Raw genomic sequence first — 15443 nt, 5'->3', positions numbered from 1 at the left:
CTTCACCAGTGCCTCATAAAGCCTCAGCACCACACCCCTGCTTTTGTATTCTAGTCCTCTTGAAATGAATGCTAACATTACATTTGCCTTCCTCAGCACAGATTCTACCTGTGTTCTGTACAAAAACTCCCACATCCCTTTGCATCTCAGATTTTTGGATTTTCTCCCCATTAAGAAAATAGACTGCACATTTATTTCTACTACCAAAGTGCATGACTGTGAATTTTCCAACAATGTATTTCATTTGGCACTCTCTTGCCCATTCTCCTAATCTGTTCAAGTCCTTCTGCAGCCGACCTGTATCCTCAACACTACCTGCCCCTCCACCAATCTTCGTATCATCCGCAAACTTGGCAACAAAGCCGTCTATTCCATCACCTGTCATTGGTATACAGCACAAAAAGAAACAATCCCAACACAGACCCTGCAGAACACCACTAGTCACTGGCAGCCAACCAGAAAGGGATCCTTTTTTCCCCCCACTCACTGCCTCCTACCAATCAGCCAACTTTCCTGTAAGACCATGGGCTCTTAACTTGGTAAGCAGCCTCATGTGTGGCACCTTGTCAAAAGACTTCTGAAAATCCAAATATACAACATCCACTGCATCCCCTTTATCTGTCCTACATGTAATCTTCTCAAAGAATTCCAACAGGAAATTGAATTGACTCAAAAGTACTTTGTTTAAAGGGAAATTACATGATGTGAATGCCATTTAATTAGCTCTTCACTCAACACTTGAATATCTGACAGCCAAGATGCATAATTCCTCAGTGTTATCACTTCTGTGAACTTGCCCTGGGCAAGTTCTTTGTCAAGCTTTCTTTGTCATTGCATTAATATGCTGGGCCCAAAATACTTCATCAGAGATGATGACACCCAGCTGCTTGAAATTACTCTTCCTTTCCATCTCTAATCTCTCAAGGAGGACTGGGGGTGTTCCCTCAACTTCCCTTTGCTGAAGTCCATAACCAATTGATCCATCTTGTTCATGAAGATGAAGGAGAGCTTCTTCACTCAGATGGTGATGAGAGTGTGGAACGAGCTGCCAGAGGAGGTGGTGGATGTGGGTTCAATTTCAACACTTAAGACAAGTTTGGATAGATACACAGGAAGGGATGGAATGGGAAAGGTATGGGGAACTATGCTCTAGGTGCAGGTCGATGGGACTAGGAAGAATAATAGTTCAGCACGGACTAGACGGACCCAAGGGCTATTTCTGTGCTATAGTACTCTATAACTCATTGACTTGATAACCATTCTGTTACCTTGTCACCCCAGTCATCTTCAGCTTTACAGGGATGTCCCTTTATGCTGAGGCTGTACACAGATCTTGGATCATGGTCTTTTCTACTGATGGAACCACCTTCTCTACGTCCTTTTAGTTCCACAGTGCCCAAGTCAGTATTTACCACTATTCCCTCCCCCCACCACCCCCCACCCCCAGTCAAAGTCACGATGCACAGATTTGGCCAATGTGTGTTTGTGAGATCTCACAGTGCACAATTCGGCTCTCCCGGTTCTGATGTTAGACCACAGACGCAGGAGCAGACTTCGGTCATTCAACTCATCGAGTCCGCTCCGCCATTTCATCATGGCTGATCCCAGATCCCACTCAACCCCATGCACCTGCCCTCTCATCATATCCCTTGATTCCACAACCAATCAGGAATCTATCGACTTCCACTTTGAATATACCCACAGGTGTGGCCTTGCTTTACTTCAAAAGTAGGTCACAATGGGCCTCCCAAGAGGGACACTGAAAGTACTATAAGAATGCAAACGCAATCTCCTTTTAAGCTCTTCTTTCCTTTGACCACACACCTGGACTGCTTCCTGGGATGTGGGGCCGCCTTGTGACGACCACATCGAGTCCAACTCCTGAGTCAACTTGTCCAGTTTAAATGCTGCTTCGTTGACTTTCTGCTGCTCTGACTGCAGAAGGTGACTCGTTTGTGAATCTGAGGGGGAGAAAGGAAACACGAGTATATTAGTAAGCAACTCAAGGGACAGTGCAACCTGGGACCACACAGCAGCCCCACAGTCCCAGAGACCCAGCTTTAATCCTCACCTCGTGCTTGCTGTGTGTGGAGTTTGCCCGTTCTCCCTGTAACCACGTGGCTCACAGGACCTACAATCTGGGTCTTGCTCACTTCTCGCTACTAACATCAGGTAGGAGGTACAGGAGCCTTATGTCCCACACCACCAGGCTCAGGAACATTTATTACCTGACAACCATCCTGAACCAGTGTGGATAACTCTGTCCTGACCAGTGAGGATAACTCCGGCCACCTCAACACTGAACTGATTCCACAACCTACAGACTCACTTTCAAGGGCTTGACAACACGTCTCGATATTATTTATTTACACTTTTTTAATTCATGATTTACAAACGTCACCAAATACAACTTTGAGATTCATTTCTTGTAGATGTCAAGAAGGAACAAAGAAATACAATAGAATCAATTAAAAACCACACACAAATCCTGCTTAACAACCAAAGTGCAAAAGAAGACAAACAGATACAAGAAACAGACAGCTAATGTGAGTCACAAACAAGAAACAATCTGCAGATGCTGGAAATCCAAGCGACACGCACAAAGTGCTGGAGGAGCTCAGCAGGTCAGGCAGCATCTATGGCAAAGAGTACAGTCGGCGTTACAGTCCTGCTGAAGGGTCTTGGCCCGAAACGTCAACTCTACTTTTTTCCACAGATGCCGAGCTCCTCCAGCATTTTGTGTAGATAATGTGAGTCTACAGGCTGTGGAAGCAGTTCAGACCTGCTGAGAGCGAATGAGTCCCAGCTGCAACCATTTTTGAGGCCACTTCCTGCTCCTCAAGTGTGGAACAATATTGTCCATGGGCAAGGGCCAACATTTTAAGTGGACATCTATCTGACAACTCCCAGCTGGATATCGTGTACCACTGTTCAAGAAACCAATTATTATACCCAGAGGCCTTTCAGCCTAACAGGTCTACACTGGCTCCCAGCAGATCAAACTCATCTGTCCCATTCCCATTATATCAGTAAGATGGAAAGAGTACAAGAAAAATTTACAGGGATGTTGTCGGGACTTGAGGAGCTGAGTCACAGGAAAGTCCAAATAGGTTAGGAATTTATTCCCTGGAGCGTAGGAGAATGAGGGGAGATTTGATAGAGGTATAAAAAAAATTGAAGGCATAGATTGGGTAAATGCAAGAAGGCTTCATCCACTGAGGTTGGGTGAGAATAGAACTAGAGGTCATAGGCTAAGGGTGAAAGGTGAAATATTGAAGTGGAACCTCGGGCAGGAACTTCATCACTCAGAGGGTGGTGCGAGTGTAGACAGGCTGCCGTGGTGCATCTGGGCTCAACTGCAACATTTAAGAGAAGCTTGGATAAGTACATGGACAAGAGGGCTATGTCCCACGTGCAGATCGATGGGACAAGGAAGAACAACACGTCAGCACAGACTGGATGGGCCAAAGAGACTGGTGCAGGGCTGGTGCATCCTCTGATTCTATAACTTCCCTCCTTACTTCCCTTCTCATATTCTCATCGTAAGAACACAAGAAAATACCAGGAGATCCCTGTCCATCCTCCGAAAGGATCATCTTCTCTTCCCCCATTGGTCCCAATACCCTGATCATTCAAAGATACCCATTTTCCCCTTAAGTACCCCCTGATGATCCATTCTCCACAACTCTGCAGGCCATAGACTTCCAGGGATTCTCTGGAAGAAATTTCCATACACCACAGTTTTTAAACCACTGACCCTTCCTGTCCCTTGTAACTATGTCCCCACATTGGAGATTCTCCCACCAGTGGCAATGAACATCTACTTTTATAAAATTATGCAAGGCGTAGATGGGGTAGACAGTCAGAACCTTTCTTCCAAGGTAGGAATGTCAAATACCCGATGATATACATTTCATGCACCTAAGGTGAGAAAGACAAAGTTTAAAGGAGATGTGTAGGTTAACTATTTTACACAGGGTGTTGATGAAAGCAGAACTGATGGAGGTGTTCAAGAGGCTGTCAGAGAGGTACATGAATATACAGGGAATGGAGGGATATCAGTCACTGGCAGGCAGACGAGATCAGCTTAATTCATCATTACAGACCCCACTACCCAAAACATGCCCTCTTCTCATTGCTACCCCTGCAGCCCGAAGAGGCATGCGCAGCAGTTTAGGTGTTGGTTACAGAATTGTTTCCAACTATGACAAAACCTGTGCAGGAGGCATTTTATAGTGAACAAACCGTTGCACTGGGGCAATTCCTATCTTGGCCCAACTGTTTGAAAAATCATCGTGACTGGAGGCTTCCTCAGTGCAGTAGACAGCCATGACACCTTCCGTGACTTGTCATGCCTTTCGCTCTTCCCGAAGCATTGCATCACCGCATTCTTGGCCACTGGATCTTGTAGTTGATCTCATCCGCCCAGCCCACCGGGGCTGGTTTCGCACGGTGGGGTAGGCACACCCCTGTCTCAGCGAGGCTGGAGGTTACCGGCCACCCTCACCTGGTTTAGCCCACGAGTACCGGGGTGAGGCCGCCCTCGCCATGCGAACAGTTACTTGGAGCCACGGGCGAGAGCTGGGTGGCAGGTGGGAACCAAAGCTGGACGAGCTGCCCCTGGGTGCACCACGACAAGCCCACCGCCAGAGGTGCTACCCCTCCCTGGACACCCCATACATACACTCAACGTTTTCCCCTCTGCCATCAGATTTCTGAACGGTCAACTGACCCATGAACACAACCTCACTATTTTTGCACTACACATACTATTTTTTCTCTTTGTAATTTGCAGCATATTATCTGTATTGCACTGTACTGCTGTCACAAAAGAACAAATTTCACAACATACAGTACGTCAGAGATGATAAACCTGATTCTACTTCCTATCTAACATTGACATTGTGGGCTGAAGACTCCATTCCTGATCTGTACTCTTTTCTGTGCCCAGTCAGGTCTCTTCAGCATCTGAAAAGTTTTACTAAAATCACCCCTTATTCTGCTAAACTCCAAAGAATACAGATCTAACTTCCCTATGCATTTGCAACAGGACCATCTTTTCTTCCCAGCAATTACCCTGGGAGCTTAGAAAAATAGAGGGCTATGGGTAAGCCTAGGTAGTTTCTAAGGTAAGGACGTGCTCGGCACAGCTTTGTGGGCCGAAGGGCCTGTATTGTGCTGTAGGTTTGTGTATTGTGCTGCTATGTTTCTATGAGTGGGAAATGCACTATGTCTTTTCGTTAGGAACTGTGCACAGTTTTCAAGGCATGCCCTCAGGCAGTACCCTGTACATCTGCAATCCCTTTACGTGGGTCTGGGGTTTGATTCCCTTCACTGCCAGCGAGCAGTTTGAATATTCTCCCTGTGACCATGTGGGATTCCTGCCGGTGCTCCCGTTTCCTCCCACATTCCAAGGATGTACATACGAGTTAGGGTTAGTACGATGGCGCCAGAAGTGTGGCAACTCTTGTTTGGCTGCCCGGGCACAATTCTCGCTGATTTGATGAAAAACTTCATTGCCTGCTTCGATGTGACACAAAAGGCTCAGCTTTATCTTCTTTAGTCTCCAACTCATTTGCAATGAAGGCCAACGTGCCATTGGCACTTCTCAATAATACCAGTCTGCTAACTTTAAAAGGATCAGGGATCGACATTATTCACCATTTACGTTTGCAGGTGTTAGGTGTGTTGGTCAGGGCACGATTCACAACAAACAAAAAGCAATGTTCAATAATTACAAAAGAATGAAGAATTAGATAAAAATAAACTTTAAGCACAGAAATGGAATAAAATGTGCAAGAATACATGAATGCCAGCAGGTATTTACAATGTAAACAGCTTTATAAACAATGGTTTAAAGTGTTTACAGTGCACGTATCAGTATCAGGTTGTGGGAATGTGGGAGTGTCTAACAAGAATGGTTGTTCAGATGAACTGCCAGAAGGAAAATACTTTTAAAATGGAATGAAGTTTTTGTTTCAATGGCCCTTTCATGGTTTTTGGAAAAGACAGATTGCAGTGCCCACAATGATTTTTCCAGCCCGCTGCTTTGTTCTGGACACGTATGTCTCTGACTCATGGATCGATCCCACCATACCCTGACCTGATTGTAGTCTCGCTCCATTCAGATAAGAATCTGTCTTTCAATCCCTCTTACCAAATGCATTACATCTCACTTGCCAACTTTCCACCCCCTCAAACACCCTACCTGCATCCTGCTATTGTCACAACATCCACTTTGCACCTTGCCACCTCACCTTATGTGCTAATGTCTGCGACCTTACACTCTGCCCTGTTAATGTATAGCAATGCACACTATATAAAGCAATATACTATATAGCGATGCACACAAAATGCTGGAGGAACTCAGCAGCTCCGGCATCTATGGAAATTAATAAACTTTCAATGTTTCAGGACAAGACCCTTCAGTAGGACTGAGAAGGAAGGAGGAAGAAACAGAAAAAAAAGACGGAGGGGTTGAGAAGGAGGACTATCTAGAAGGTGATAGGTGAAGCCAGGTATGTTGGAAAGGGCTGGAGAAGAAGGAATCAGATATGAGAGGAGAGTGGACCATGGGAGAATGGGAAGATGGAAGGGCACCAGGGGGTGGTGACTGGCATGAGGCCAGAGTGGGGAATAGAAGAGGAGGGAAGGGAGAGGGGGAAAATGTTCTTTTCCAGAAGGAGAAATCGATGTTCATGCCATCAGGTTGGAGGCTACCCAGATGGCATACGAGGTGTTGCTGCTCCACCCTGAGGGCGGCAAATGAGGAGACTACGGGCTGCCATATCAGAATGGGAATGGGGAGAGGAATTAAAATGGCCAGTCACCGGGAAATCACGCTTTTGACAGATGGAGGGAGCGGGGGTGCTCAACAAAGCAGTCCCCCAGTTTACTTTGGGTCTCATCGATGTAGAGGCGGCTGGATCGGGAGCACTGAGTAGAACAGACGAGCCCCAATAGATCTGCAGGTGAAGTGTTGCCTCACCTGGAGGGACCATTCGGCCAGTGATACATTCGGCAGTATCGGATAGCAAAAGCATCCCCCATCCAGAGGCTCTTTGGAAGTCACAAATGAGGCATAAAACTTAATGCTAGCAATTCTATGAAGTGTTACATGACCAAAAAACAAAGAGGCAAAGAAAAAGAGCATTTGTGATTGCCTAGAGATAACACAAATTCTAGAGAAAACAATTAAGCTGCAGTAACCGCAAACACGAGGAATTCTGCAGATGCTGGAAATTCAAGCAACACACATCAAAGTTGCTGGTGAGCGCAGCAGGCCAGGCAGCATCTACTGGAAGAGGTACAGTCGATGTTTCGGGCCCAGACCCTTCGTCAGGACTAACTGAAAGAAGAGCTAGTAAGAGATTTGAAAGCGGGAGGGGGAGGGGGAGATCCAAAATGATAGGAGAAGATAGGAGAAGACAGGAGGGGGAGGGATGGAGCCAAGAGCTGGACAGGTGATAGGCAAAAGGGATATGAGAGGATCATGGGACAGGAGGCCCAGAGAGAAAGACAAGGGGGAGGGACCCAGAGGATGGGCAAGGGGTATAGTCAGAGGGACAGAGGGAGAAAAGGGAGAGAGAGAGAAAGAACATGTGTATATAAATAACGGATGGGGTACGAGGGGGAGGCGGGGCATTAGCAGAAGTTAGAGAAGTCAATGCTCATGCCATCAGGTTGGAGGCTACCCAGACGGAATATAAGGTGTTGTTCCTCCAACCTGAGTGTGGCTTCATCTTTACAGTACAGGAGGCCGTGGATAGGCATATCGGAATGGGAATGGGATGTGGAATTAAGATGTGTGTCCCACTCCCATTCTGATATGTCTATCCAAGGCCTCCTCTATTGTAAAGATGAAGCCACACTCAGGTTGGAGGAAAAACACCTTATATTCCGTCTGGGTAGCCTCCAACCTGATGGCATGAACATTGACTTCTCAAATTTCCGCTAATGCCCCACCTCCCCCTCGTACCCCATCTGCTATTTATTTATATACACACGTTCTTTCTCTCTCTCTCCTTTTTCTCCCTCTGTCCCTCTGACTATACCCCTTGCCCATCCTCTGGGCTCCCCCCCCCCACTTTTCCTTCTCCCTGGGCCTCCTGTCCCATGATCCTCTCATATCCCTTTTGCTGATCAACTTCCCAGCTCTTGGCTCCATCCCTCCCCCTCCTGTCATTTTGGATCTCCCCCTCCCCCTCTCAAATCTCTTACTGGCTCTTCTTTCAGTTACTCCTAACGAAGGGACTCTGCCTGAAACGTCGACGGTACCTTTTCCTAGAGATACTGCCTGGCCTGCTGTGTTCACCAGCAACTTTGATGTGTGTTGCTTGTAAGCTGCAGTAACCGAGAGGTTCAAGCAACATGACACCAGCTCCTGAAGACAATGACCATTCCAGAAAATTACAGAACCAACTGTCACATTATTACGGGAAAATTCACTGAACAATTCCATATACAGAGATGATTTTATCAAACTATAAGCAAGCACAGGAAAGATGAAATACAAGAAAACTAAGTACACACCAATCGAGCAGCAAATTAAGAGACAAGAAATGATGCTAATTACACATTGCCAAAGACATCAATGGGGATCCTTTCTGCCATAAATCTACACCAAGGGCTCACTTACAGTGAGCAATTAATGTAGCAGCTCATCTTTGGGGTGTGGGAGGGTACCAGAGCACCCGGGGGAAACCCATGAATTTACAGGGAGAAAGTGTAAACTCCACTTAGCACCAGGGTCGGGACTGAACTTGGACTAATGGAGCAGTAAGATAGCAGCATGAACTGCTTTAAAACTTAAAGTCAGGGAATCCCACAGCACGAAAACAAGCCTTTCTACTCATCGTATCCATGCCAACCCCGTCCTCACCTTCTCTGACACATTAAGGGAACATCAACCTGAAACAAAAAACAATGTTCTGTTTGCACATGCTGTCTGACCTGCTGAGTGTCTCCAGCATTTTCAGCCTTCCAGCAACCTCAATTTCATGCAACTTGGAGACTGACTTACCCAACACAGGCAAAAACACAGAGCTCCAGGGCACGGAGCTTGTTTCCAGCTGGTCGTCTGCCATCCTCCCACAGGGGTACAGCACACTGTGGGGATACAGCTGCTCCAGCAGAATAGTGGTCCTGAAATTCGAACAAAAAATACAAAGTTCACTGCAGGGCTCAGCGCATGTGACCATAAGACACTGGAGCAGAATCAGGCTCTGCGGCCTGTTGAGTCTGCTCCACCATTCAATCATGGCTGATTTATTTTTCCCCTCAGTCCCATTCACTTGCATTCTCTCTGGTGCCCTGACTAATCACAAGCCTGTCAACCTCTGCTTTCTCCCACAGCCGTCAGCGGCAATGGATTCCACAGATTGGCCACTCTCTGACTAAAGAAATTCCTCCCCATCTCTGCACTAAAGTGTCGTCCTTCTATTCGGAGGCTGTGGCCCCTGGCCCTAGACACTCCCACTAATGGAAACATCCTCTCCACATCCACTCCATCTAGGCCTAGGCAGTTAGTTGAGTCAAGATACACTAACTGGACGGGGAATTCCAGCTGAGCCAGAACCTGTCTTAAGCATGTCAGTCAGTGAGAGTGCTACACTGTCAGAGGATGTTCAACAATGGTCACCCTCCTTCCAAGCAACTATACCACTACCTGAAGTTTAGAATCATAGAGCTGTACAGGACAGAATTGGGCCCCTCTGCCCATCCCAACCATGCTGAACTGCAAGCCCATCCACTTTAATCCTATTTGCTTGGACCTACATCTTTCTAAACCTTTCCTGTCCAACTAGTAAATCTGACTTTTAACACATATCAAGAAAGTTGTTTTGCAATAGATTAAGAAATATATACATACGTAAAATAATTAAACATAGTGCAAAAAGAGCAAAAACAATGAGGCCCAAATAGCCTTTCAAACACCTTTTCTCCATTGTAATTGTATCCCTGTCTGGCAGCTCACACCGTATACACACCATCACCTGACACCCCACCCTGTGGCTTTCAACTCCACCGGCCCAAGCAAAAGCCGATCCAATTCGCCCCTCGGCCTGAATGAGACAAAACCCAGCCTATTCAATCCCTCCTTAAGACTGTAGCCATACATCCACAGGACTGAGAACAACTATGCTACCGTGGGGACGCACGGCAGAGTGGCGGTTAACACAACGCTTTGCAGTCCCAGCAACCCGGGTTCGATTCCCTCCCCTGCCTGTAGGTCCTTGCGCCCGTGACCATGTGGGTTTCCTCGCACAGGCCAAAAACATAGCTGTTGGCAGGTTAAATCGTCCCGTGATTAGGCTAGAGTTAAATCGGGGGTTCTACGTCGATAAACAGAAGAGCACGGCACAGTGCATGCCCTTTGGCCAAAGATGTACCTTCAACCTGTGGCGTGGCCTCAGTTCTCCACGTCCGGCCTGTGGCTGCAGCGTGGCGTTCCCATTTGGTCCGCCCGCGTAGAGAGGACCGTGGAGGGACGCTGACGACCGGTACAGCCACCGCAAGGGCTCGGTAGGGAAGGGCCACAAGTGAAGGGTTCTTCTCCTACCAGAGAGGGAGGGGCCAGGTGGGGCGAGGAAGCCCCTCCATTATTGTGGTAGGGAGCCACATGAGAGGCGCCACTGCTGTGGGCTTCAAGGAATGTAATAGAACACCACTGACTGCGTTGACTGTGGCTGCAGAAATGAAAAGCCAGTTCACGGTTTATTCTTTTACTGTGAATAGTGCTTATTCCGATATTGATGAAGTCTCATCCTAGCCCCCTCCGCGTAACCGACTCGTAGATCGGCACGGCACAGCACAGCACAGGGACAGGCCTTTAATCCCGCAGTTGCTACGCCGAACGCGATGCCAAGTGAAACTAAATCTCTGTGCCACACAGAAACTCAGCAGGTCAGGCAACATCTATGGAAATGAATAATCATTCTCCGTCCTGACGAAGGGTCCGGGCCCGAAATGCCTTTTACGTGCCACCACCTAACCTGCTTCTGTCACCCCTGGTAGTCCATTCCCGTCCAGCACCTTCCCCACCGTCAATAAAAACCTGCCCCCGCCTCGCCCTTCTTTCAACTTTCCCTCTCTCACCTTCGATATTTATTCCTTTTTCCAACAGACAGAAACGATATTTGCACAGTGACTCGCTACGTACAAGCTGCTCACTCTGTTTACTGCGTTCCACTAGCGACCACACACCACAGCGTTCACAAAATGCTCTGAGGAAGTTCCCAGCTCAGAAAACGTTGCCTTCCTTTGAACTCTTCAGAAACAGGGCCTTTTCTCCTGATCTCCCAGCACCACCGGCAAAGAATCAGAAATTCCTAACATTCTTTAGAAGAATGTAACCCCTTAAAAGACCCCAGCACTAGTGGCTAGTTCGCAGCTTTGAGGAGAAATGAAAGGCTACATTTTTTCCTCCCTCTCCTCCACAGAAATCCCAATCCACTGTTCCTTCAGATTCTCAACTAAACAACGGGGGGGGGGGGGGGGAGAATCAGAAACAACTTACAACATGAACAGTCTTCGGAGTGACGACGAGAGGCGTGAACTGATTAATAAGCCAAGTACAATCCAAGCTTCAAACAGATGCTGCTTATTAAACCACAGCAGGAATGTCTGAAGACCACTGCTGCACTCAAGAGTCTAAAATAGCGAACCGGGGAGGAGCTAAATACCCCAGGGATACAGCCCCACCCACATCAGTTGAATAAGCAACTTTTCAAGGTGTGTCCTGTGATGAAATATTGCAATCATGTCTCCAGTGAGTGACTTTATTCAGGTTTATCAGGTTTCGTTAATGTCGTCAGCCTCAGTGACACAAAAGAGTGGATGCTGTAGGTAGGGTCCTCCAGACTTTTGATGAGGTTAGTCGAAGGAAGAAGTTTGGCTATGTTCATCACAAATACACTGAAAGATACAGTGAAATGCACCACTTGTATCAATGACACAGTCTGAGCACGAGCTGGGGACAGCCTGCCCCGTGTTCCCATGGTTCCGGAGCCAACATACCACGCTAACAACTTACTTACCCAACTCGTACTTCTCTGGAACGTTGAGAACGTACAAGGTCCTTACAGACAGTGGCGGGAATTGAACACGGATCGCTAGCGCTGTAAAGCGTTTGTCTAACTGCTAGGCCACTGCACCACCCCAGAGGTTCTCTTCTTCACTCACACACTTAACGGATGTTCAGAAGCAAGAAACGGACAACAAGCTGCTCGGCAGGGGACAGCTTTGTGATAGCACCCCATCGCTGCAACCAATACTGCCCACCACAATCTCATTAAATCAGTCTCTACAATAACACGACAGGTACATGGTTCGGAAAGGGTTAGACGGATATGGGCTAAACTTGGACAAAGACACCATGGTAGCTCGAGGTCAGTGAAACGCCCTACAGCACCGCTGTTCAGCGTTTGCGCCACGGACAGTCCCGGCTGCAAAAGGAGAACATGGACATAGGGCTAGCAACTCCATCCCAGAGCTACACAAACACCAACAGAAGCTCCAGAGCCCATCCCTGGGAGAGGAAGGTCCTTCACCTGGAAGTTGGGTATACCTGGGGACAACTTGAAAGACTGGCCCAGGACACAGGACTCTGGCGAGCTGCTGCCAGTGGACTATGCCCCAGTACGGGTGAGGGGCTGAAGAGGAAGAACAAGCGTCAGAAGATGAACTGGGGTTCACCTGCCACCTGTCTGTAAGGAGTTTGTACATTCTCCCCATGACCGCATGAGTTTCCCCTGCGTGCTCTGCTTTCCAACCACATTCCAAAGACAGGTTAGTAAACTGTGGGCAGGTTATGCTGGCACCGAAAGGGAAGAGGACAAGCACATAGCATCCACAGGAGGACCACCAGACTCGAGAACAGTTACATTCCCCAAGGAGTAAGGCTGATCAATACCTACCCCCCCCCACATCCAATATCACTATTACTTTATCGTTTCCTGTCAGTCACCTGACGTACAGACACTCCTGTCCAGCATCACTTTATGGACATACAATCAATGTATATAAACTATGAATTTATATATTTTTTAAATTATTATTGTGTTCTTTGACTTTTTGTGTTTTTTTTTGGGCTGCATTGGATCTGGAGTAACAACTATTTCACTGTCCTTTACAAACATGTACTGGAATTGACACTGAACAATCTGGAATCGACACTGAACAATCTGGAATCTTGAAAGCGTGGCGCCACCTGCGAGCTGCGCCCCAGCACAGCCGCCGATTGTGTTGGTCATTGATGCAAACGACACATTTCACTCTACGTTTCAATGTACCCATGACAAAGAAATGTCATCTAATCGAAGGGAACCAGTTTAGTTGAGCATCTTGGTGGGCACCCACTGGATGGGCCAAAGGATGTGTTTCTCTTCTGTATTTGGTGTATGACTATCGACTGCCAACTTTACCAGAGAGCGCGCACACGTGTGGTCATGAGATGAGGGATCAGCCGAATTCACAGTGATGGCCTCCAGTTGGGTGTATTGCTTTCATATTAAGAATGGCAATTGGAGGAAAGGCAGGAGGTGGTTCTCCTCCTATAAGGTTAGGGCCATGTTACCATGGAAACAGGCCCTTCAGCCCATCGAGTACATGGTGACCACCAACCTGCTTCCCCCACCCCACCCACAAAGATTTACCATTCACTTACACATTAGGGGCAAGTTACAGAGGCCGATCCACAGGTCATTGGAATGTGGGAGGAAACCGGAGCATGGGGTGAATAAACTCAGCCACCAGGAGAACATGCGAAGTCCACACAGACAGCAGCTGTAGTCGGGATTGAACCGGTATCTGCAGCGCTGAACGGCCACAGCTCAGCATCCCACCTCACTCATACATATACAGCACAAGCCTCAGGCACCCTCGGGTTTTGACATAAATTTTGTTTCAGATGCATATTTTTTGTCTTCTCCATGAGTGTGTCAGTAGAAAAGAGCAAACTTTAGATTTCCAAATATTTGTTTTCCAAAAAATTTATGTTATGGAGAAATGGTTGTATCGTTAAAGAAAGTAACATTAAGCAATAGACCACGCTTCAAGAAAACTTGATGACTTCATACATATCTGGCCCAGTTCATGAGTAGACAAAGCTAACAGATGCTTATCATCAGTGACGTGATGAGTTGGATGAATTCAACTCATTAAATGAAACAGAAATGGGCAAAGAAGGAATCAAACTGGGTGAAAGACAACCAAACTGAAAGGGTAGGGTGTGGCAGGTATGATAATTTAACTTTGAAATTATCAATTTTTACTTCACAGCAAGAGCAAACAGATAAGGCACTCATCCTGCATCAGCAAGGTCACCCCGAGAAGAAATTTCACGGCAGACAGGACTTTCAAGCTGTGCAGTCAAAGCTCTTCTGAAGAAGCACAAAGAAACAGGCAATGCCAGTAACGCAGTGGTTGGCCACAGAAACTGGGTGCAGCAGTCAAAAGATGTATCAAGCTGATGGCCCCTTCTAAATCAGAAGAAATCCAGCACTGCTATCATCTCTGAACTCGCAGAAACCACTGGAACCCAATTACACCCCTCTACAGTCCGGAGAAGTCTTGTCAGAGGTGGACTTCATGGAAGAGATGCTGCCAAAAAGCCAGTGCTCCAAGTGCAAACAAAACCAAGCGATTCACCTATGCACAAAGACACAAGGACTGGGGTGATGGACAATTGCAGCAATGAGTCAAAATTTGACATTTTTGGCTCAAGCAGGAGGCAGTTTGTCTGTAAAAGAGCTGGAGAGCGCAACGTGGATGAGTGCCTGCAACCAACAGTGAAGTACTGCAGAGGTTCCCTGCAGGTCAGTAAGACAGAAGAGCTGATTGTGGACTTCATGAAGAGTAAGAGGAGGGAACACATACCAATCCTCATAGAGGGATCAGGAGTGGAGAGAGTGAGCAGTTTCAAGTTCCTGGGTGTCAAGATCTCTGAGGATCTAACCTGGTCCCAACATATCGATGTAGTTATCACAAATGACCTGACTTGGTCCAACCAAGCAGAGTCCACTGCCAAGAAGGCCCACCAGCGCCTTTACTTCCTGAGAAAACTGAAGAAATTTGACCTGTCCCCTAAAACCCTCACTAATTTTTATAGATACACCGTAGAAAGCATTCTTCTATGGCGCATCACAACCTGGTATGGAGGTTGTCCTGTCCAAGACCAAAAGAAGCTGCAGAAGATCATGAACACGGCGCAGCACATCACACAAACCAATCTTCCGTCCTTGGACCCACTTTACACTGCACGCTGTCGGAGCAGTGCGGCCAGGATAATCAAGGACACGACCCACCCAGCCAACACACTTTTCGTCCCTCTTCCCTCCAGGAGAAGGCTCAGAAGCTTGAAGACTTGTACGACCAGATTTGGGAACAGCTTCTTTCTTACTGTGATAAGACTGCTGAACGGATCCTGACCCGGATCTGGGCCG

At 47.3% G+C, this 15443-nt stretch overlaps 1 protein-coding gene across 5 annotated transcripts in view; it reads right to left on the bottom strand.

Annotated features, from left to right (window-relative positions):
* ppp1r13l (protein phosphatase 1, regulatory subunit 13 like) overlaps positions 1-15443 on the bottom strand; it is a 107422-nt gene that overhangs the window by 21535 nt on the left and 70444 nt on the right. For 2 of the 5 annotated variants that reach the window (XM_072271185.1, XM_072271186.1), the window contains exons 1-3: positions 11519-11634; positions 9023-9144; positions 1825-1961 (exon numbers count right to left, since the gene is read on the bottom strand). In XM_072271185.1, the coding sequence (XP_072127286.1) occupies positions 1825-1961; positions 9023-9144; positions 11519-11523 (264 nt within the window). In that variant the 5' untranslated portion in view covers positions 11524-11634. Of the gene's footprint in view, positions 1-1824; positions 1962-9022; positions 9145-10391; positions 10433-11097; positions 11456-11518; positions 11635-15443 lie in introns of those variants that run through there. The other 3 variants (XM_072271187.1, XM_072271190.1, XM_072271189.1) reach the window with 3 other exon arrangements.

The sequence above is a fragment of the Mobula birostris genome, chromosome 10 (genome assembly GCF_030028105.1).
Source record: "Mobula birostris isolate sMobBir1 chromosome 10, sMobBir1.hap1, whole genome shotgun sequence".
In the NCBI taxonomy this organism is placed as follows: Eukaryota; Metazoa; Chordata; class Chondrichthyes; order Myliobatiformes; family Myliobatidae; genus Mobula; species Mobula birostris.
Note: the sequence above shows the minus strand (reverse complement) of the source record. Positions and strands in the feature narration are given on the sequence as shown.